The sequence below is a fragment of the Pecten maximus genome, chromosome 10 (genome assembly GCF_902652985.1).
Source record: "Pecten maximus chromosome 10, xPecMax1.1, whole genome shotgun sequence".
Lineage (NCBI taxonomy): Eukaryota > Metazoa > Mollusca > Bivalvia > Pectinida > Pectinidae > Pecten > Pecten maximus.
Window position 1 is genome coordinate 12469590 of NC_047024.1, and position 25552 is coordinate 12495141.

At 33.4% G+C, this 25552-nt stretch overlaps 1 protein-coding gene across 1 annotated transcript in view; it reads left to right on the forward strand.

Moving 5' to 3' along the window:
* Positions 1-39: 39 nt before the first annotated feature.
* LOC117336530 (trophinin-like) overlaps positions 40-25552 on the forward strand; it is a 51345-nt gene continuing 25832 nt past the window's right edge. The window contains exon 1 of the mRNA XM_033897142.1: positions 40-1081. Within this exon, the coding sequence (XP_033753033.1) occupies positions 40-1081 (1042 nt within the window). The remainder of the gene's footprint in view (positions 1082-25552) is intronic.

The window sequence follows — 25552 nt, forward strand, 5'->3', positions numbered from 1 at the left end:
GTAGATGTGTATGAGGAACACCCAGAAACAGATTTATGTATGGGAAAACACCCAGAAACAGATTTATGTATGGGAAAACACCCAGAAACAGATTTATGTATGGGAAAACACCCAGACACAGATTTGTGTATGGGAAAACCCCCAGAAACAGATTTGTGTATGGGGAAACACCCAGACACAGATTTGTGTATGGGGAAACACCCAGACACAGATTTGTGTATGGGGAAACACCCAGCAACAGATTTATGTATGGGAAAACACCCTGACACCGATTTGTGTATGGGGAAACACCCAGCAACAGATTTATGTATGGGAAAACACCCAGACACTGATTTGTGTATGGGGAAACACCCAGAAACAGATTTGTGTATGGGAAAACACCCAGAAACAGATTTGTGTATGGGGAAACACCCAGACACCGATCTGTGTATGGGGAAACACCAAGACACTGATTTGTGTATGGGGAAACACCCAGAAACAGATTTGTGTATGGGGAAACACCCAGAAACAGATTTGTGTATGGGAAAACACCCAGAAACAGATTTGTGTAGGGTGAAACACCCAGAAACAGATTTGTATGGGGGAAAACCCAGAAACAGATTTGTGTATGAGGAAACACCCAGACACCGATTTGTGTATGGGGAAGCACCGAGACACCGATTTGTGTATGGGGAAACACCCAGACACAGATTTGTGTATGGGGAAACACCCAGAAACAGATTTGTGTGGGGGAAACACCCAGAAACAGATTTGTGTATGGGGAAACACCCAGGAACAGATTTGTGTATGGGGAAACACCCAGACATCGATTTGTGTATGGGGAAACACCCAGAAACAGATTTATGTATGGGAAACACCCAGAAACAGATTTGTGTATGGGGAAACACCCAGACACCGATTTGTGTAGGGGGAAACACCCGGAAACATATTTGTGTAGGGGGAAACACCCAGAAACATATTTGTGTATGGGGAAACACCCAGAAACAGATTTGTGTATGGGGAAACAGCCAGAAACAGATTTGTGTTGAGAAACACCCAGACACCGATTTGTGTATGGGGAAACACCCAGAAACAGATTTGTGTATGGGGAAACACCCAGAAACAGATTTGTGTATGGGGAAACATCCAGAAACAGATTTGTGTGTGGGGAAACACCCAGACACCGATTTGTGTATGGGGAAACACCCAGAAACAGATTTGTGTATGGGGAAACACCCAGAAACAGATTTGTGTATGGGGAAACACCCAGAAACAGATTTGTGTATGGGGAAACACCCAGAAACAGATTTGTGTATGGGAAAACACCCAGACACAGATTTGTGTATGGGGAAACACCCAGAAACAGATTTGTGTATGGGGAAACACCCAGAAACAGATTTGTGTATGGGGAAACACCCAGACACCGATTTGTGTATGGGGAAACACCCAGAAACCGATTTGTGTATTGGGAAACACCCAGACACCGATTTGTGTATGGGGAAACACCCAGACACCGATTTGTGTAAGGGGAAACACCCAGACACAGAGTTGTGTTGAGAAACACCCAGACACCGATTTGTGTATGGGGAAACACCCAGAAACAGATTTGTGTATGGGGAAACACCCAGAAACCGATTTGTGTATTGGGAAACACCCAGACACCGATTTGTGTATGGGGAAACACCCAGACACCGATTTGTGTATGGGGAAACACCCAGACACAGATTTGTGTTGAGAAACACCCAGACACCGATTTGTGTATGGGGAAACACCCAGAAACAGATTTGTGTATGGGGAAACACCCAGAAACAGATTTGTGTATGGGGAAACACCCAGAAACAGATTTGTGTATGGGGAAACACCCAGACACCGATTTGTGTATGGGGAAACACCCAGAAACAGATTTGTGTATGGGGAAACACCCAGACACCGATTTGTGTATGGGGAAACACCCAGAAACAGATTTGTGTATGGGGAAACACCGAGACACCGATTTGTGTATGGGGAAACACCCAGAAACAGATTTGTGTATGGGGAAACACCCAGAAACAGATTTGTGTATGGGGAAACATCCAGAAACAGATTTGTGTATGGGGAAACACCCAGACACCGATTTGTGTATGGGGAAACACCCAGAAACAGATTTATGTTGAGAAACACCCAGAAACAGATTTGTATGGGGAAACACCCAGACACCGATTTGTGTTGAGAAACACCCAGAAACTGATTTGTGTAGGGGGAAACACCCATACACAGATTGGTGTTAAGAAAAAACCAGAAACAGATTGATGTTGAGAAACACCTAGAAACAGATTTGTGTTGAGAAACACATAGAAACAGATTTGTGTTGAGAAACACATAGAAACAGATTTGTGTTGAGAAACACATAGAAACAGATTTGTGTTGAGAAACACCTTGGAACAAATTTGTGTTGAGAAACACCCAGAAACAGATTTGTGTTGAGAAACACCCTGGAACAAATTTGTGTATGGGGAAACACCCAGAAACAGATTTGTGTTGAGAAACATCCAGAAACAGATTTGCGTTGAGAAGCATTCAGAAACAGATTTGTGTTGAGGAACATGCAGGAAGAGAAATGTTAAAAACAAGGTCAGAACGGCGAAAGTAAATGTCGCGAAGGATTCCCATCAGCGTAGAAAGAAAACTATTAACTCTCTTATCGGAGCGAAGAACTTATGTAGCTTTCCTGTATCGCCCTGTGGTTATATTATATATAATCAGCCGAATGGCATCGTGCACATGTATTAACAGATCCAACAATTTCAACGCTAAACGTGTACATGTATACCAATATGAAAGTGTGCCAGGTGTAATATATTCAGTCTTTATGCTATTGTGGTCAAATACATAGTGGGTACCCATATGGCTGTACTGCTGGCTGCGAAAATGGTGTGAGACGATTAATTCTGATTCCGATTTGCATTTGAATAATTATCAGAAATAAGAGCTCAGTAATCAATGCAGAAAAATAAATAAATAAATAACATAAATGAATTAAGGTTATTAATTGCACCTCGTGACCATTTCCTCCATTCAGTGTAAGTAAACAAGAAGATATATACAGGATGAGCCCAAAAGGACTTACAATCCGTTATCATATGGATAGAATACATATTTCATTCTTAAACTATCAGCTTTTTAAATTATGTAAGAATACATAATAACACTATCTCATACATAATTACAAGGAGCGGAACATCAATGAAATTCTCCCATTTGAATTACAATAATAATATTGCAACCCCCTTTTTTAATAATTGTTAAACATATATACGTTGTTATGAATGGTAATTTAAATAATTATCTATAATGGAAATTCATATAATCATCAACGTACCTAATACATGTTTTCTAACTCACTCGACCTTCTCATAAACTCATTACTGGAAAACAGTCTAGAGGCTGCGGTATGCTCGTATTTGTATCCTTGTGATTGCACGGAAGTGATGACAACTTTATAGTGCTATCTCACTGAAGCATACTGCGGAAAACATACAGCAGGTTACCAATCCGGTCAGATTAATTCATGAAGTAGTAAGTAATACTTGAGCATCATTTACTAAGATCTACATCCGCATATGGACTACGAAATCATGCGACCCGTCATATATATATATATATATATAACATCACAAATATCAACACAATTATTTGGCGAAATCTATTCAATTCTTAATCAATTTAATTCAAATGATTTATATGTAACAAAACTAATAGTTTGTGATACTTAAATGGATTTCATCGCTCTATGGAATGTTGAATTAAATATCATTCCTTTAAACAGCTTTCCAAATCCCTGTTGTGTTAGTGGTCACGTTTTTGTGGTTTTCACCTCATAGAAAATAAAAAAAATCATATCGTTCAACTCACAGAAAATAATAATCAAATAGTTCAACTCATACAAAATAATAATCAAATAGTTCCACTCATGCAAAATAATTATCAAATAGTTCCACACATACAAAATAATTATCAAATATTCCAACTCATACAAAATAATTATCAAATAGTTCAACTCATGCAAATTAATAAATAGTTCCACTCATGCAAAATAATAAATAGTTCCACTCATGCAAAATAATAATCAAATAGTACCACACACATAAAATAATAATCAAACAGTTCAACTCACCGAAAATAACAATCAAATGGTTACAACTAACAGAAAATAATAAGCAAATAGTTCCACACATACAAAATAATAATAAAATAGTTTAACTCATGCAAAATAATAACCAGAAAGTTCAACCCACAGAAAATAATAATCTAATGATTACAACTAACAGAAAATAATAATCAAATAGTTCCACTCATACCAAATAATATTCAAATTGTTCGACTCACAGAAAATAATAATGAAATATTTCAGCTCACAGAGAATAATAATCACATTGTTCAACTCACACAAAATAACATTTAAATAGTTCAGCTTACATAACAAATAATCAAATAGTTTCATACACACAATAATAACAATCAAATAGTTCCACACAAACAAAACAATAATAATAATCAATTAAATCCACACACACAAAATAATAATATCAATTAGTTCCACACACAAAATAATAAATAATACCACACACACACACAAAAACAACATAATAAAATAGGTCCAAACATACAAAATGATAATCAAATAGTTCCACACAAATAATGATTACAGCGCAATACAAAATAGCTACATTTACATAAACACATGGAGACACCAAACAACAAATATCATGAAGTACTCACCTTCTCTACGTGAATGTAAGTCAAAATGGCGAAGTGGTTGTAAACTAATTATAAACTACTCCAAAACGCGGGTACATAATGAAGAAAAATTATCTTATTTTAGTACAAGGATTTTTACCGTTGTGTTAAGCGCCCGTAAAATTATGTTTAACATTTAAAGTTTATTTTACGTTCAAGTCATAGCTCTTCTTTTACTGTCGGTATACAGAAAATATGTTTGCAGAAAAAAAAATCGGTGCATGACGTACGATTTATTTTTTTGTTTTAGGTTTTTTTGTTTTTTTATTCTTTTAGTTTTTTGTTTGTTGTTTTTTGTGTTTTTCTGTAATACATTATAACTTTAACATGGAATCTGAGACGACTATTATATTAGTTAAAATTTGGTGATTTAAGTAAAATGAAATCTTGAAAGATTATGATAATTTGAGATGCGAGGCAGGGACATTTTTTCTACAACATGACTGATATTCTTTGGTGCTTTCTTGAGGAATTTTCTTCAGTACATAGTCCGGTGTGAGTTAATCAGTTGTACCCTCCTATAATGTGAATACGTAAGCACGACACGCCATTACTATAATGGATAACGAGCACGAGCTCATCTATAAATGATTTTAGCCCCTATGTCAGACCACTTTAATACGAACATTATCCAACCCTTTACTTCCTCACGCGCCCTTCACAACAGGGATCACACGACCAAATAAACTTTCCCTCGTGAGCACGAGATTGGATTGCATGATTAATACGGTGTGCTCTCCTGATTGGCTGGTTTAACGTTTAAACAAAATTATTGGAGAAAATATTTAATTTTGGACGAAACATAGGAATAGTATATGAAGATTTTCGTTTCAATTTCCATGTATTTTTGTTGTGTTTCTGAGAAATGTTAATTATAGCCATACTCCTTACATTTATTACAGATAACTTTCATATAGTTATACATGTATTGTGGTAATACTGAGATATCGTGTATTATCACTGGCACGTTACTGTTAATACAATAGACTTGCCAAACATGTCTACAACAAACTGTAGTACCCAATCAATCGTCCATTAATGTAACAAGCAGTATAACCAGGCCATTAGACATTATATATATATTTTTTGTTGGAGGTAATATTGTCCTTACGTTGTGAACTGACTTTTGATTTCTAACTTCTCAATGATAGCAATATATTCTAATAATTGCAAAATATTGCTAGAAATTTACTATGCAAACTCCTTTTGATATTATTATTGCTACCAATGAATTTCGAAAAATAGACGGAAAGATGAGGTAAAGAAATGTCCAGTCAACGTGTCCCAAGGTCATAGACACAAACGAAATGTCCGATCAACGTGTCCCAAGGTCATGGACACAACAGAAATGTCCAATGTGTCCCAAGGTCATGGACACAAAAGAAATGTCCGATCAACGTGTCCCCAGGTCACGGACACATAAGAAATGTCCAATCAACAAGTCCCAAGGTTATTGACACAGAAGAATTGTCCAATCAACAAGTCCCAATGTTATTGACACAGAAGAAATGTTTAAACAACGTGTCCAAGGTTATTGACACAGAAGAAATGTCTAAACAACGTGTCCAAGGTTATTGACAGAGAAGAAATGTCTAAACAACGTGTCCAAGGTTATGGACACAGAAGAAAATGTCTGAACAACGTGTCCCACGGTTATTGACACAGAAGAAAATGTCTAATCAACAAGTCCCAAGAACATGGAAAAAGAAACTCCTATTTTTCACGGATTCTTAAAGTGTTCCAAAGATGTTATACATGTATTATCCTAAATATCTTCGATCTGCACGTGTGTGCGTGATACTGTAGCGAATGTAGAGTGATTTTTTAACAATAATCATTATGAACATATTAAGTTATTTATCTTATTCCAAAATAGAAAACGACAGAGCAGTTTATTCAAAATGGCGGAAGTCTTGTTGTCATATTTGACGTAATCAGAGTATGGCACCATATATTCGTTATTTAATCCGCACTTTGTTTTTTAGTTGCAGGTTTGTAGTACTTTCAAATGGCCTACTTGTATACTAGTGGACTAGTCTACCATACTCTTGGAAATGTAAGTACGGAAATCATTAAACATCATCCCTGTCTAGACTTCCAAGGCGTAAAGGCAGATTTACACTCAGCAATATCTGGTTCATTTCCTTTCCGTATAAACATGATTCCAACACAACACCAATCAAATGAATTCAATATCAGAGGTAGCGAAAACACAGATGCCTTCTCGGTCCCCGAAACAAATATTTCTAGTGAATTGTCGAACAGGTACATATTTCTCTTTTGAATGACAGTAACACTCATTGCTCCAGGTCGCCCGATCGGCATTGTTAGAATCTACTACATATCAATTACGTTTTAATGACAAGCTCGAACGTTATACGGGTATATCATATAGAACCGATGATATCGTTATTACAGATCTATATAAACCATCAACATATCAGTCTGTTTGTGAAAGCGATATGCATCTCCCTGTCACACAATATGAAACCTTTCTTGATTTAATACCACTTATAAATGGATTGCATTGTGTACTGGTGAAACTACAGATAACGCCACTTCAACGTGGGGAATATGCTCCGATGAACATTTTGCAAAAGTGCGATTCATTTGGCCATGAGCTCCACTTAACAAAAGGTTCCACACACATTGATTTTCCCGGGATAAATTCTATACGCTCCGAGAAGAGTGTTTTTATATATGAACTCACCTTTCATGAATCATTAACTTCAATGTTTACATAAATCGGTTGAACGTTGGTGAAAATACATATGTGTATACTCAATATTGAGTATATGTATACAATTATTATATTATGAAATGGAAATGATGATACCAACAGTATTTTGAAACTTTATCGATGTAAATTGCTAGTAAGAACGGAGAGTGGAACCGGAAAAATGACACTGTGTGGATGTAAACTGTTAAAATGGTGAGAGGTGGTTAGAATGGTGAGAGGAAACAGAGAAAAGACACTGTGTCAATGTAAACTGTTAAAATGGTAAGAGGTGGCTAGAATGGTGAGAGGTGGTTAGAATGGTGAGAGGTGGTTAGAAAGGTGAGAGGTGGTTAGAATGGTGAGAGGTGGTTAGAATGGTGAGAGGTGGTTAGAATGGTGAGAGGTGGTTAGAATGGTGAGAGGTGGTTAGAATGGTGAGAGGTGGTTAGAATGGTGAGAGGTGGCTAGAATGGTGAGAGGTGGTTAGAAAGGTGAGAGGTGGTTAGAATGGTGAGAGGTGGTTAGAATGGTGAGAGGTGGTTAGAATGGTGAGAGGTGGTTAGAATGGTGAGAGGTGGTTAGAAAGGTGAGAGGTGGTTAGAATGGTGAGAGGTGGCAAGAATGGTGAGAGGAAACAGCGAAATGACACTGTCAATGTAAACTGTTAAATCACTGTGTCGATGTAAACTGTTAGAATGGTGAGAGGAAATGATATTTGGCGATGAGAACTGTTAAAATGGTGAGAGGAAACAGGGAAATGACACAGTGTCGATGTAAACTGTAAAAATAGTGAGAGGAAAGAGGGAAATGACACTGTGTCAATGTTAACTGTTAAAGTGGTGAGAGGAAATAGGAAAATGACAATGTGTCGATATAAACTGTTAAAATTTTGAGAGGAAACAGGGAAATGACACTGTGTCAATGTAAACTGTTAAAATGGTGAGAGGAAACAGGGAAATGACACTGTGTCAATGTAAACTGTTGGAATGTTGAGACGAAACAGGGAAATGCCACTGTGTCAATGTAAACTGTTAAAATGGCGAGAGGAAACGGGGAAATGACACTGTGTCGATGTAAACTGTTAAAATGGTGAGAGGAAACAGGGAAATGACACTGTGTCAATGTAAACTGTTGGAATGTTGAGACGAAACAGGGAAATGACACTGTGTCAATGTAAACTATTAAAATGGCGAGAGGAAACAGGGAAATGACACTGTGTCAATGTAAACTGTAAGAATGGTGAGAGGAAACAGGGAAATGACACTGTGTCGATGTAAACTGTTTGAATGTTGAGAGGAAACAGGGAAATGACACTGTGTCAATATAAACTGTTGGAATGTTGAGAGGAAACAGGGAAATGACACTGTGTCGATGTAAACTGTTAAAGTGGTGAGAGGAAACAGGGAAATGACACTGTGTCGATGTAAACTGTTTGAATGTTGAGAGGAAACAGGGAAATGACACTGTGTCAATATAAACTGTTGGAATGTTGAGAGGAAACAGGGAAATGACACTGTGTCGATGCAAACTGTTAAAGTGGTGAGAGGAAACAGGGAAATGACACTGTGTCGATGTAAACTGTTAAAGTGGTGAGAGGAAACAGGGAAATGACACTGTGTCGATGTAAACTGTTTGAATGTTGAGAGGAAACAGGGAAATGACACTGTGTCAATATAAACTGTTGGAATGTTGAGAGGAAACAGGGAAATGACACTGTGTCGATGCAAACTGTTAAAGTGGTGAGAGGAAACAGGGAAATGACACTGTGTCGATGTAAACTGTTAAAGTGGTGAGAGGAAACAGGGAAATGACACTGTGTCAATGTAAACTGTTTGAATGTTGAGAGGAAACAGGGACATGACACTGTGTCAATGTAAAAAAAAAACCAGGGAAATAAAGTGCTGATGTACATTGTGAGACTGATGCTTGGGAAGATTAAAGTAACACTATGTGTATTGAAGTAATTCACACTTAATCATAGGCTGTATTTTATCACAATGACGTTATTTTATAAATATCTAATTTAATCTTTGTTTTGAAATTCTATATAATGACGTTCTTTTATATATATCTAATTTAATCTTTGTTTTAATATTCTATATAATGACGTTATTATTTGTTGTATTTAAAGTTCAACCTTCTGTCAGGTCATTGTGACAACTGGTATGTTAGAAATCTTCATCAGAAACAAAAACAATACGTTTTAAGGTCCCTACAAGGCATGCCTATTGGTCGAATGTTGCTCTAGTAAAATATTAAAGCGTCCATCATTTTCTTTTTATTTCAATTATTCAGGATATCACATATATAAGTCAATGTTGAAAATTGAAAGCCACGGATAGATTATCACGAAGTATGGATGGATTTTCACACAAAGCAGAACACGAAATCAAAGCTAGATAGATTCATTTTATCACTTCCGCATCGTTACTATTTTGAGAATGATAAGGAAGATTACGTCTATCAAGAATCAAACAACAAGATTCGGGTTCCACAGTTGTCTGGTTTAATCTATCATAATTCAATTACATGTAGCCCACTCTGCTTAATTGATCAAAGTTTTAAACTCGAGAGAGATTGAACAAGGAAGCGCAGCATTGGCCTCCTAATCTAGGAATTGCGTGAATTTGTTTATTACTGTCGGGTAAATTAGTTCGGTCACGTACACACGGCAAAAACATGCACAGCCATTTGAAACCCGTGCGTCAATGGAAAAGGCCATCTCTTCACTGAATCGTCGCTATACGGAAGCATGGAGGGAACATTTTGTAATGAGTGGATTGTCTGTAACAGGGTCAGTAGAAACCGGAAGTGATGGGAAAGCACCAAGGTGAATAACAATGATAGAGGCAGTCATCCGTGAAGTCCTAATACAGCTACACTTTCCGGGAAGATATGCCATTACCAATATTCGACTAAAATGATTTCCTTTTCCATTTGTATGTTACAGAATCCAGCCATGTATATGGTTGTAGAATCCAAATCAAATATAACCCAAAGAAAATATCTGAGCAAAGCCATATCAATGCTTTCATCTCAGGATCAAATCTATAAATCCTTTTGGATAGTTGATGCTACCTCTTGATATTTACCGGCAATATGGCCGCCAACGTCATTATGATGAACGTCGGTGTGAGGCATATAACTCTGAATAAATGTTTTCTGCAATCATACCATTACTGTGTTGTTTTGTTTTTGTTATTTTATTATTATTATTTAGCCTAAAGTTGTAATCTGTTGTGGTTTCAATCACGTTCAAGTTTCGTTTTGAACTTATGTAAGGTATTTTTGTAATATTTAACAAAATATGGTAAAACTTTTAGCATGTAGACATCTGTTGATTAAAGAACATTTTTCATGAGAATTTGCATAAATTACTAATTCGGTGACCATTTTGAAAATGTGTATTTCTTGCCTTTCATGAAAAGCCCAAATTTCACCATTTTTGACTTTTTGACTCAAAACATTACTTTTCGGCCATTTTTAATAGCAGCAAGTAACAACTCAAAATAATGAAAACAATATACAACAATGTGAAAAATTAAGTATTAACAAATTAAGATCAACTTATGTTCATTTGATCTGCTAAATGTTTTAAAAAGTTTAATATACATTATAAGGTGTAGGGGTAACATGAATTGCTACTCCGAGTTAAATGAACAGGTTGATGAAATTTACCTTCCATAACTAGGAAGAAAATACTATGTTTGTTAGTTTGTCAAGAATACATACATATCTGACAAAACATATGGGGGCATCATATTGATTCGTTCTGTTAAAGGTCAAAATAGCGCTTAAAATCACAGATTATGTCAAAATAGCACTCAAAATCACATATTATGTCAAAATAGCACTTAAAATCACAGAGTATGTCAAAATGTTTATCTTTGACAGATCACAGAAAACAACGAGCACAGGAGCATATATTTTTTCTTGCATGCTCTAATATGCCATTAATTCCCATATCCAAAAATACATAAGAGAAAAAAGTGTGAAACAGGATTTTCTTGAAAAAGGTATAAATCCTTGATTATTATTATAATAAAACGGAGTTCTTCAGTAACAACCTAATATCACGTGAGTTTACACACTGAGTCCGTAAAAAGTAATTTCCTTTTTTGATGAAATGAAATTAAGCAAATAGTTAATTGCTTGTTATGATTCCAATGTAAAATGATATATCAGTCTTTTATTTTATTTCTTTATTTCTTATTTATTTGTTAGTCGAAAGCGTGGCCTGATAGACATAGTATGACAGTTAATGTCAATATGAAAATATGTAAAGAATATATTTGTATTGAAAAGACAATGGCAGAGATTTTTTTTCAATTTTATTATTATCCTTACTCGAAGAATTTACTTAGTTTATATCAAACGAGAAACTTTCTTCAATGATAACGAGAAATAAAGTGAGTTGTCCCGTTATCTTACTGGGATAGTTTGGTAAGGAGGTTCTCCGCGATAAAAACAAAATCAAAACAAAAACAAAAAACAACACAGTTTTAACAAAAAAAGTCAGTCACACTACAGAACATCGGTAGATCTTTATCCTAAATTTTATCGAAAACATAAAACAATCCAACACCTGGACAGAAATATATGTCACATGACAAATTCTGTATTGAACTATGAATAGGCTAAATATCTTCAGTTCAGAGGACCAAGAAAGGATAGTCAATATATATAAGACTCTCAGACGTGGGTAAATGTGTAACGTAAAATGAAATAAAATAGCGAAGTTTAAACATCCATATGACCGAATGGGTGAACAGGAAAAGTAACAAGGCACGAAAACAAAGGCTTGGCCATCCTACCAAAGATGACCAGCCGTGTATTACGTAGGAGCTCGTTTGAATGACCTATTTTATACACTGTCATAATGATATAGGTACATCACAGTTACCGCGATTGATCATTAATTGAAAAATCTTCTAATTAAGATATTGTAGTGACAAACACCATCTTCTAGCATTTAAATATATTTGAATAAAAGGAATCAACAAGGTCAAAACAGTTGAATTCAAATATTTAACCGATACACAAAGTAATTTAAAGTTTAACTGTTTAAGGTTCAAGACATCTTATTGTCCAAGAGCATTTATACTGCCAGGGTTGAGACCTTGGATTCAGTATCCGTACAAAATATGTCCTCATACAAGGGGACACTCATTTGTTAACTCCCCTTTTGTTATAATTATCCAGTGATTTTATGACTAATTTGACACTTATCGACGGGATAAGACATCAAACTGAACATCTTAAAGTTAAGGATAATCACACTAATAAATGGTGAGCAATCATGTCACCTGTCGTGTGTCTCACAGACGTCTCCATACACGTTCGCTTTTAGAGCGATCAAGATTTTAGGAGAAAATTTCAAGAGAAAAATTGTAAGCTCTACTGAGAATTGGTTTTCATTTCTATGTACTTCAGTGAGAATAATTGATCAGGTAAAAACGAAAAGATATGAGTGTAAAACTGAGCAGGTAAATAGCTCGGCCTAATTCCCGTATTGCGTGTGTCCGACCCGGAGACATTGGAGTGGAGAGTTGTTGGCTGTGTCTATACGGCGTGTTCACCCAGGGCATCCACTCAATACCTGTACATCTACATCGTCACGTGCATTGTCAGCTTCCAGTGGTACAGTCTGAAACATATCAGGCAGTAACAACTTATAAAACAAGACATCCCATCACAATATGATTTGAGTACAGGAGAAACCATACCATGATATAAAAGCCATACGACGTCTGTTTTGTTTTCTAACAGAATATTCTGTTGACGTAAGTTTTAGTTTAATGAATTGTAAGTTGATACAGCATACAAACGTGACAAAATTCCTCCCCATTTTCCCGGAGCTTCTTCTCATTACTGATATCACAAATAGCGTTACGTCGTGTGTGTTATCGACACGGAGCTATCGAACCAATAATCACATGACACCAACATCACAGCAGGACTACCAGCGAATCGTCTCCTCTGTGACTAATGTCCCACATAGATAGGCGTAAAACGATATGGATGTATCTACATAAATACACATAAATATACTTAGATAGAAATACTGAAAACATAAAATGAATATTAGATAATGATGTTGTATTCATAGTGCTAAGAAATGTTATATTGGAAAACAGTGAAAGATTTACGTTTGGGAAATTTGTAAGATTATTGCAAAAAACACACATGGCTGCATTTAAAATATTTTACATAAATTGATAATACTGCACTTATTTTGCATCTGTTTTTGCATATGAGCGACAACTAAATTTCCAAGATACACCTGTATTGATTTGGCTGTCTACAATAGCTAGAAATGTAGAGTTGTGATACACCTGTATTGATTTGGCTGTCTAAAATAGCTAGAAATGTAGAGTTGTGATACATCCATTTGACACTCAGTCTGTACCGGCAACCAAAATGAATATTCACTGCTCTACATACCTATTAAATCATTTTGGGACTCATCACCAGTGGTTCTTAGGATGAACCAATGACATTTATATATTGTGCCGGGGAAAAAATTATTTAAATAGAAATGCAAAATTGTAAGATGGTCATGAAACACCTTTTAGTTATTATTTTTTATGCGAAACATCCTAGAATTATTATATTAGTATATATCCCCTTCAAATTAACGTAAACTATTTTTATAATTTGTAGTATATCCTAATGTAGCAACATTCATCTTACTCTTAATTCGCTATATCTGTCATTCTTCCTGTCATTCTTCCGTCATTCTTCTTTGCTTTTCTTTCTTTATAATCATTATAAGTATACTGTGTCGCTATCACAATATTTGTAATATATATTTGTGGAGAGGGCTATCATAAGTTGTTAAAAACTTGTGCCAATCCAAATGTTTTTGTTCATCCCCTTTCACACTCTTACACTGTCCTTAGTTTTTAAGACTATTAAAGTTTTTCATGACTTTCGATATGAAATCTAAAATTGAATTTTAAGAGGCAAATAATTCATGTCCGCTCTCCTGTTGCTGTATATGGCGTTCCTTTTACATGTCAATGCTATTATATATTTAACTATGCTCATATGGCATATACATTGTATGTTGAGTTCAGATATATATTAAATAGCTGTTTGTCACATATTCATGAAAGATTTCACAGTTATATTAATCTCGCAATGATGAATCTTAAATGTTAATTATAAAATAGAGAATATAGAATATTGAAATTATCAAAAGTATTGAACTTGCTGTATGAGATGGCGCTTAATTCATTCTGGCTCTACTGCATCAACTTGTATTGGAAGGTGTTAATACCTTGTGTGTCTTTTGTACAATACGATAGAACGAACATCATTTTCTTTTTAAGAATATAATATTTACAAAATGAGTTTTCCCATACAAATGATGATAACGTCTTATTGATGATTAAGTGTTCTGTCAATGGTGAGATCGATAAACGAGTTTCAGAATTTTTCAGAAAATCAACATATCTATAGTGTACATCCGTAATCGGTCGACCATAGATGAAGCAATTTACTAACTGATTCACTCAATATCTAATATCAGAACTAAAATGGAGGGCTTCATTTAATTTCAGCGATTTTTATTGACAAAGTTGTTACAAGTCAATTGAACTGAATAAGGAAAAAAGTGTTTTTTAACAAAGTAAACTTTTACTTATTTTTGCTATATAAATGACTAGATTTATAATGCAGAAACCATCAAGTACCATTGGGACACATATATCAACATTTAGAATTTGAAAAAGATGTTGTGTCAAACACGCCCGACTCGACGAATATTGCTTTTATTTATTTAAAAAATCAGTGTAATTAAAATATAAACACAATCAGTGCGTAGAGAAGTCAATGGAACACCAATACATGATGACAAATTTAACAATATCTTTCTCGTCGTGTTGAGAAAAGAAGACAACGCCTTTCCCAGCCTGGCGAGTAAAAGTTATTACCTAAATCAAGACTTTAAACCTACATCGTCAACATCATCAACCCTTCCAGGAAAGTCTGACAACTACAAAACAACAATGAGCTTGGTAGACACCGAAGTCTCCTAGGATTAAGTGTGTTATGTTGACGACCGTATATATCTTCTGTATTAACACCATTGGGTAGTAACCTTGGTGACGTAATTTGGTGGTTGACAGCATCCATCTTGGAACAGACTTAGGTATTAAAGAAATAATTCGAATTTAACAAACATAACATACCACACAGAAAAAACGGAATACTCCTCTTAATCCCGTGCCGTGATTACAATGCCCGTGTGTTATTGAACTGAGACGATAGATGTTTGATATATGGAGAGTAATTCCTCTACATCCAATCTTGTTCAATTAGTGCTAGAGATTTCCCCGGAAGAGCGACACGTTCCTTTAGATTGTGGTAATACCCAAATGTGTCTGGTCCATGATGAATTTTGGAATTACTAAGATGTAAATAATATAAATCTACGTTTCTTTAAAGTCTTATCACCTAGTCTTAAACAGATGTCATAAGTAATGATAACGATCTCGGAATTTGTTTATTATGAATTGTCCTATAGACAATGTAGACTGCACTTAGTTCCGTATACAACGACATAATTAATTATGTAGATAAAGTGTAACATATGTTCCTCACCTTTCGTAGGTATTGGTCAAGGCATAACTCAGAAGGAATACCACTTTCAATTACTTTCGCTGTATTTTTTTTTTTTTTTTTTCTATATTTCTGACAAATTTAGACAATTGTTTGATTTGTTCGACTCATTTGTATCACTGACAGGTCCACCATATTGGAAATGTTTGGTTTTCTACATTGACATCCAATTTATTTAAACAGGCGTTTCTTATCTCCGTATAACCCGTACTTACTGTAAATATAAACGTCAAAAAACATTACACTTATCTAATGTATATTAGAAACCAAGTGATTTTCATTTTCAGCAATCTTGAGCGTAACTTGCTTATGGCTGCGGTCGTAAAATCAAAACAAACGATTATATCATAACAATGACAGCTATGTTTATTTCTGTAAGGAATCGGTACTAGCACTTTTAGATTAATTTCTCTACGAAACAGAGATGAGCAGCTTTGTGCCTGTCAGGACTAGTGACGCCACGCCAAACAAAACCACGACATTAGAAATCAGGAAAATGTTCTTGTTCAAAATGAATAACTTGTATGTAAAAAACAAATATTTAAAATAATAACAACTACATCTTGGCAACGGATGTAGAAATATCACTTTTAAATAACAAAGATCCCATACACTCCTACAAGGATTAGTATTGCCAAGGACTTTCTATACTAGGATAACACATTCGTCAGGGACAGTATTGTCACTAGTCTGAAATAGTTTATTGTAGAATCGAATGACAAATACAATAAAATTCCAAATAAAAATGCCAAATATGTTTATAAACATTTTAATATGTTAGGAAATAAAACGTTACCTCCAAGACGAATTTTATTGTAATGAAATTTATCCTTTCTCGTATTACTGCTATCATAGCATTGTGTGTCTCCGAATCCTCCACCCTAGGCTACAATGATATAAACCCATTATACACTACTCACACTCATACTCTTAATTTGATATGAAATTAAATATAATTTGTCTGACACGTATTGTATCACAGAACACGGCCATCCATCACTATGGATATCGGTCTCTCCCAGACTCCCTGGCTCCAGACCGATAGAACCTGGTAAATGAAAGCTACAGCTCTGGCCAGAGGCACTAAATGTGATAGACTTAAAAGAGAACGTAAGATCGAAAGTAGCTGGAGAATGCAAAATCAGAATAAATTATAGAAATGCTAGGTATTCGGCAACTGATGGAAAAAGGTATTTCTTTGATTTGAGTTGAACCTATTTTATTGTTAGACACAATTGGATCGGGCACAAATTTTTAACAACTTATAAAAGCCCCTTCCACAAATATATATTACAAAAATTGTGATAGCGACACAGTATTCTTGTAATGATTTTAAAGAAAGGTATTTCTTTGGTCTAAATATCCTAAGAGTTATCACAACCCAGATTTGGAATTTTACAATATCGATATGATATTAGGTAAAGGGGAAACCTGACATAGTTTAATGATCGTTTGGGTTCTTATTGGAATTGTAGATAATTTACCAGGACAAAATGATCATTTTAAAAGGCAAAAAGTAATCCTGATGCATAAATTATACACAAATAAAAAGACAGCTGAAACAAAAGATAGGTAATGACCCCGAAAAGGACATCCCATACATACAGAATTGAAAGACAATCACATCTGAAACAAAAGGGACATGTAATGACCCCGAAAAGGACATTCCATACAGAGAATTAAATTGACATCCCATATAGAGAATTAAATGGACATCACATATAGAGAATTAAATGGACATCCCATATAGAGAATTGAATGGACATCCCATATAGAGAATTGAATGGACATCCCATATAGAGAATTGAATGGACATCCCATATAGAGAATTAAATGGACATCCCATATAGAGAATTAAATGGACATCCCATATAGAGAATTAAATGGACATCCCATAAAGAGAGTTAAATGGACATCCCATATAGAGAATTAAATGGACATCCCATATAGAGAATTAAATGGACATCCCATATAGATAATTAAATGAACATCCCATATAAAGAATTAAATGGACATCCCATATAGAGAATTAAATGGACATCCCATATAGAGAATTAAATGGACATCCCATATAGAGAATTAAATGGACATCCCATATAGAGAGTTAAATGGACATCCCATATAGAGAGTTAAATAGACATCCCATATAGAGAGTTAAATGGACATCCCATATAGATAATTAAATGGACATCCCATATAGAGAATTAAATGGACATCCCATATAGAGAATTAAATGGACATCCCATATAGTGAATTAAATGGACATCCCATATAGAGAATTAAATGGACATCCCATATAGAGAGTTAAATGGACATCCCATATAGAGAATTAAATGGACATCCCATATAGAGAGTTAAATAGACATCCCATATAGAGAGTTAAATTGACATCCCATATAGAGAATTAAATGGACATCCCATATAGAGAATTAAAAGAACACTTCAAATAAAAAATAGATACTAAACACTACCACATGAATCAAGATGTAACTATTTACATAGAAAAGAACACCAAAACAATATAGTAATATATAAATTCATTAACAATAGTTACCAATTAGGATTTACTAAAATGATATAACAATAAATATATCAAGAGTGTTGACCAATTAGGATTTACTAAAATGATTTAATAATAGATAATCATATCAACAGTGTTGACCAATTAGGATTCACCAAAATAATATAGCAATAGATTAATTTATCAACAGTAGTTACCAATTAGGATTTACTAAAATGATTTAATAATAGATAAATATATCAACAGTGTTGACCAATTAGGATTTATTTAAATAGTACATTAATAGAGAAATATTTTAGCAAAAGTGACCAATGGACAGATTAGGATTTAACAAAATATATTACACATTTATACATGCATACTTACGCAAGCAATTCACAGGAAAGCACTTCAGTGGCGATGTACAATTACAATGTATTTACCAACCAAGAGGATATACAGGAATGTATACTTGTGGTAATCCTTGTGAGAATGTGATTTATTATCTTATAGAATGTCGTCTTTTTATAAATGAAAGGGATACGCTAATCCGAATATTTATCTCTTTACATATTAAGTTCAATTCGGAAACAATTTTGTTTGGAAACCGCATCTTACCCAGGACCTAAATTAAAAGGGATTGCTATATATGGAAATTGTTATTAAACACAGAAACAGATAGTAAACCATATTATTGTAGAAAATGCATGTTTACATTGTAGTACTAGTCTTCCTATATGTAAATGCATTTTGGGAGAAGGCGTCATATAAACGTTTTTCACAAGGTTTTATTGTGGCGAGCAATGTTGGTAAAGGTTCCGGTGGTTATTGAAGGGAGGATAACGACGAATAATTATTAATTATCGAAAACTCGTATGAGAGAAATGCTAGTGCACAACAACACGTGTAACAATAACGCTTATTTTGTATTGTGTACACAACAAAATATTCCTTGTTATAAAAATATCCACTAACGTCATAGTGTACACAACAAAATATTCCTTGTTATAAAAATATCCACTAACATCATAGTGTACACAACAAAATATTCCTTGTTATATAAATATCCACTAACATCATAGTGTACACAACAAAATATTCCTTGTTATATAAATATCCACTAACGTCATAGTGTACACACAAAATATTCCTTGTTATAAAAATATCCACTAACGTCATAGTGTACACACAAAATATTCCTTGTTATAAAAATATCCACTAACATCATAGTGTACACAACAAAATATTCTGTAATATAAAAATATCCACTAACATCATAGTGTACACAACAAAATATTCCTTGTTATAAAAATATCCACTAACGTCATAGTGTACACACAAAATATTCCTTGTTATAAAAATATCCACTAACATCATAGTGTACACAACAAAATATTCTGTAATATAAAAATATCCACTAACATCATAGTGTACACAACAAAATATTCCTTGTTATAAAAATATACAATAACGTCATAGTGTACACACAAAATATTCCTTGTTATAAAAATATCCACTAACTTCATAGTGTACACAACAAAATATTCTGTAATATAAAAATATCCACTAACATCATAGTGTACACAACAAAATATTCCTTGTTATAAAAATATACAATAACGTCATAGTGTACACATCAAAATATTGTGTAATATAAAAAAAATAAAATAACCTCATAGTGTACACACAAAATATTGTGTAATATAAAAATATAAAATCACGCCATAGAGTACCCACAAAATATTGTGTAATATAAAAATATAACATAACGTCATAGTGTACCCACAAAATACTCTGTAATATAAAAATATACAATAACGTCATAGTGTACACACAAAATATTGTGTAATATAAAAATATAAAATCACGTCATAGTGTACCCACAAAATATTCTGTAATATAAAAATATAAAATAACGCCATAGTGTACTCACAAAATATTGTGTAATATAAAAATATAAAATAACGTCATAGTGTACCCACAAAATACTCTGTAATATAAAAATATACAATAACGTCATAGTGTATACAACAAAATATTGTGTAATATAAAAATACATAATAACGCCATAGTGTACCCACAAAATATTGTGTAATATAAAAATTTACAATAACGTCATAGTGTACCCACAAAATATTCTGTAATATAAAAATATACAATAACGTCATAGTGTATACAACAAAATATTGTGTAATATAAAAATATAACATAACGTCATAGTGTACCCACAAAATATTGTGTAATATGAAAATATACAATAACGTCATAGTGTACCCACAAAATATTGTGTAATATGAAAATAAACCATAACGTCATAGTGTACCCACAAAATATTGTGTATCATAAAAATATACAATAACGTCATAGAGTACCCACAAAATATTCTGTATCATAAAAAATATACAATAACGTCATAGTGTACCCACAAAATATTGTGTAATATGAAAATATACAATAACGTCAAAGAGTACCCACAAAATATTGTGTAATATGAAAATATACAATAACGTCATAGTGTACCCATAAAATATTCTGTAATATAAAAATTTACAATAACGTCATAGAGTACCCACAAAATATTCTGTAATATAAAAATATCCACTAACATCATAGTGTACACAACAAAATATTCCTTGTTATAAAAATATACAATAACGTCATAGTGTACACATCAAAATATTGCGTAATATAAAAAAAATAAAATAACCTCATAGTGTACACACAAAATATTGTGTAATATAAAAATATAAAATCACGTCATAGTGTACCCACAAAATATTCTGTAATATAAAAATATAAAATAACGTCATAGTGTACTCACAAAATATTGTGTAATATAAAAATATAAAATAACGTCATAGTGTACCCACAAAATATTCTGTAATATAAAAATATACAATAACGTCATAGTGTACATAACAAAATATTTTATAATATAAAAATACATAATAACGCCATAGTGTACCCACAAAATATTGTGTAATATAAAAATATACAATAACGTCATAGTGTACCCACAAAATATTCTGTAATATAAAATATACAATAACGTCATAGTGTATACAACAAAATATTGTGTAATATAAAAATATAACATAACGTCATAGTGTACCCACAAAATATTGTGTAATATGAAAATATACAATAACGTCATAGTGTACCCACAAATATTGTGTAATATGAAAATAAACCATAACGTCATAGTGTACCCACAAAATATTGTGTATCATAAAAAATATACAATAACGTCATAGAGTACCCACAAAATATTCTGTATCATAAAAAATATACAATAACGTCATAGTGTACCCACAAAATATTGTGTAATATGAAAATATACAATAACGTCATAGAGTACCCACAAAATATTGTGTAATATGAAAATATACAATAACGTCATAGTGTACCCATAAAATATTCTGTAATATAAAAATTTACAATAACGTCATAGAGTACCCACAAAATATTCTGTAATATAAAAATATCCACTAACATCATAGTGTACACAACAAAATATTCCTTGTTATAAAAATATACAATAACGTCATAGTGTACACATCAAAATATTGCGTAATATAAAAAAAATAAAATAACCTCATAGTGTACACACAAAATATTGTGTAATATAAAAATATAAAATCACGTCATAGTGTACCCACAAAATATTCTGTAATATAAAAATATAAAATAACGTCATAGTGTACTCACAAAATATTGTGTAATATAAAAATATAAAATAACGTCATAGTGTACCCACAAAATACTCTGTAATATAAAAATATACAATAACGTCATAGTGTATACAACAAAATATTGTGTAATATAAAAATACATAATAACGCCATAGTGTACCCACAAAATATTGTGTAATATAAAAATTTACAATAACGTCATAGTGTACCCACAAAATATTCTGTAATATAAAAATATACAATAACGTCATAGTGTATACAACAAAATATTGTGTAATATAAAAATATAACATAACGTCATAGTGTACCCACAAAATATTGTGTAATATGAAAATATACAATAACGTCATAGTGTACCCACAAAATATTGTGTAATATGAAAATAAACCATAACGTCATAGTGTACCCACAAAATATTGTGTATCATAAAAAATATACAATAACGTCATAGAGTACCCACAAAATATTCTGTATCATAAAAAATATACAATAACGTCATAGTGTACCCACAAAATATTGTGTAATATGAAAATATACAATAACGTCATAGAGTACCCACAAAATATTGTGTAATATGAAAATATACAATAACGTCATAGTGTACCCATAAAATATTCTGTAATATAAAAATTTACAATAACGTCATAGAGTACCCACAAAATATTCTGTAATATAAAAATATAAAATAACGTCATAGTGTACCAACAAAATTTTCTGTAATATAAAAATATCCACTAACGTTAAAGCTCGTGTACCCACAAAATATTCTGTAATATAAAAAAATATATAATAACGTCATAGTCTACCCACATAATATTCCGCAATATAAAAGTAACTACCATACCGTACACAAAAAATAATTATGTAATATAAAAATATACAATCACGTCATAGTGTACATAATATAATTATTCTGTAATTACATAAATATTCAAAATATATATTTCGTAAAATTCAATGTATGCAGAGTGTAAGATTATATACATCATTTTCAGCATCTCAAACGTTGTTGTCGTTGTCTAGTTTGAAATTAACATTTATATGAAAAATTCTTGAATATATAATTTGATATATTACTAAAACGATTATGGTTTGACGATAGTTTCTGATCTATTAATCGTTACTGTATGTAACAGCTGGCAATACATTATTAGAGATGAAAACGTATAAAACATGAATTACAAAACAGTTTCCCCCAGGGCTTGACCTGGCCAGGTCCTCATAGGAAATGAGGTCAGTGTACTATCCAATAGCTAACTAGAGCTCGGACACAATACCCATATCTCCAATTTCTCCAGTATCTGAAATAAACTTTTTCTAAAACTATTTAACAGGGATGTCACAATGAGTAATAATCAGCTATTAGAGACGTTTCTACATCTATTAAGACCGGATATTTATGGGATCATTTCGGGTGGACCGCATTGTAGATTTCTTTTTATTTCGTTACCAGCATCTCCAGGCTGTTTTGTACTTCCGGACACAGGTGTGATGTGATCTTTCTCATCACGATAATACCGGATCATCTTACCTGTATATACAGGTAGGAGGCAAGTCTTTATAATCACTGTCAAACAAACGTCCGTCTGAATCTCGGGTGTGGAAGAGGCTTTGTTTCGAAAAGCGCTATTGTTAGTCGCACTGTGATGACGGGGATGGAATAAAGAGAAAATTATACAAAACCTATTGGACTTCATCCCTCGCCCGACGGGATAGTAATCGTTTATATATGTTTGATAAATCTCTTTCTATCGTCGGAACATTTTCTTTGTATAGGTAATGATATTATCATTTGCAGATAGTTTTCAAGAGGCTTTTATTCGCATAAAAATAGCTTAAACACCGAAAGCACTTTTTATACTATTTACATATTTCTGCTATTAATTATTTTATATTTTCTGTCATAGTGAATAGATTTTACGATCTTTAAATGACTTGAATAGTTGTGACCACAGTAGTTCTCAATAGATAGTCACACAGTTATGCCTAACTAATAAATTCACTCTTCTGTCCAACTTAAGTCCTGAATGTGATTAATGGTATAAAACAATTTAGTGCGATATGGTGTGATTGGATTCTACTTTCTATAATGTAAATACATCGAAATTCTGATATCATGATTTTTTGGAACGCTTCAAAAAACGAATATAAAAGGAAGCATCCAATGGTTAACTTATCCAAATCTCAAATAATTTGATATTCCTCGTATCTATTCACCCCTAATCCAATGATTCCCATATATCTTCCCCTTTAATTAAGTGGTTCTTCTATTCACTCTCCGCTAATCCAGATGTTCCCGTATCAAGTCCCCGCTAATCCAGTTGTTCTCGTATCAAGTCCCCGCTAATCCAGTTGTTCCCGATCAAGTCCCCGCTAATCCAGATGTTCCCGTATCAAGTCCCCGCTAATCCAGTTGTTCCCGTATTCAGTCCCCGCTAATCCAGATTTTCCCGTATTCAGTCCCCGCTAATCCAGATGTTCCCGTATTAAGTCCCCGCTAATCCAGATTTTCCCGTATTCAGTCCCCGCTAATCCAGATGTTCCCGTATTAAGACCCCGCTAATTCAGATGTTCCCGTATTCAGTATCCGTTGTTACCATATTCAGTCTCCGCAAATCCAGAAGGTCCCCTATTGATTTCCATCTTTTTCGGTGGTTCCCATACTGAGTCACCAATGGTCCAATTGTTCCCAACCTACCCAGTGAATTCCTTTGCCTCTCTTATAAGAAGCCAAATAAATAAATCCATTTTAATCGTACAATATTATATATCTAGGATAGTTCAATGTTTATACTGTAGATGTGTGCAACCTGTATACCTGATTTTTTCTGTAATAAAGTGAACTAAATGTAAGATTTACAGTAGTAAGTACCCTATTTTTTTTTTAGCTTGAATAACGTTAATTAACTGGAAAAGATTGTATAATTCCAATCATAGTGTTCTTAACATTTTCTTCTGATGATACAAATAGTTATAGGTTTTTTTTTTAAATTAAGACACTATCGTCAAAGGTAATTAAGAATACAGTATCTAGTTATAGATTAAACAGCGACGACACAATAACGACTTGAGGACACACAATGATATTGTAATAATGTTTACAATAAGACACCTATACGTCCATTTAGATGTTATAATCTGTCTGCCGATATCTGGAGGAATGGAGTCAGGATGAAACATAAATTATCATATCTTAATTGTTTAGACAAGGGTGATGTCGAAGGTGCTGTAATCAGCGTCAAAGGTGACGTAATTAGCAAA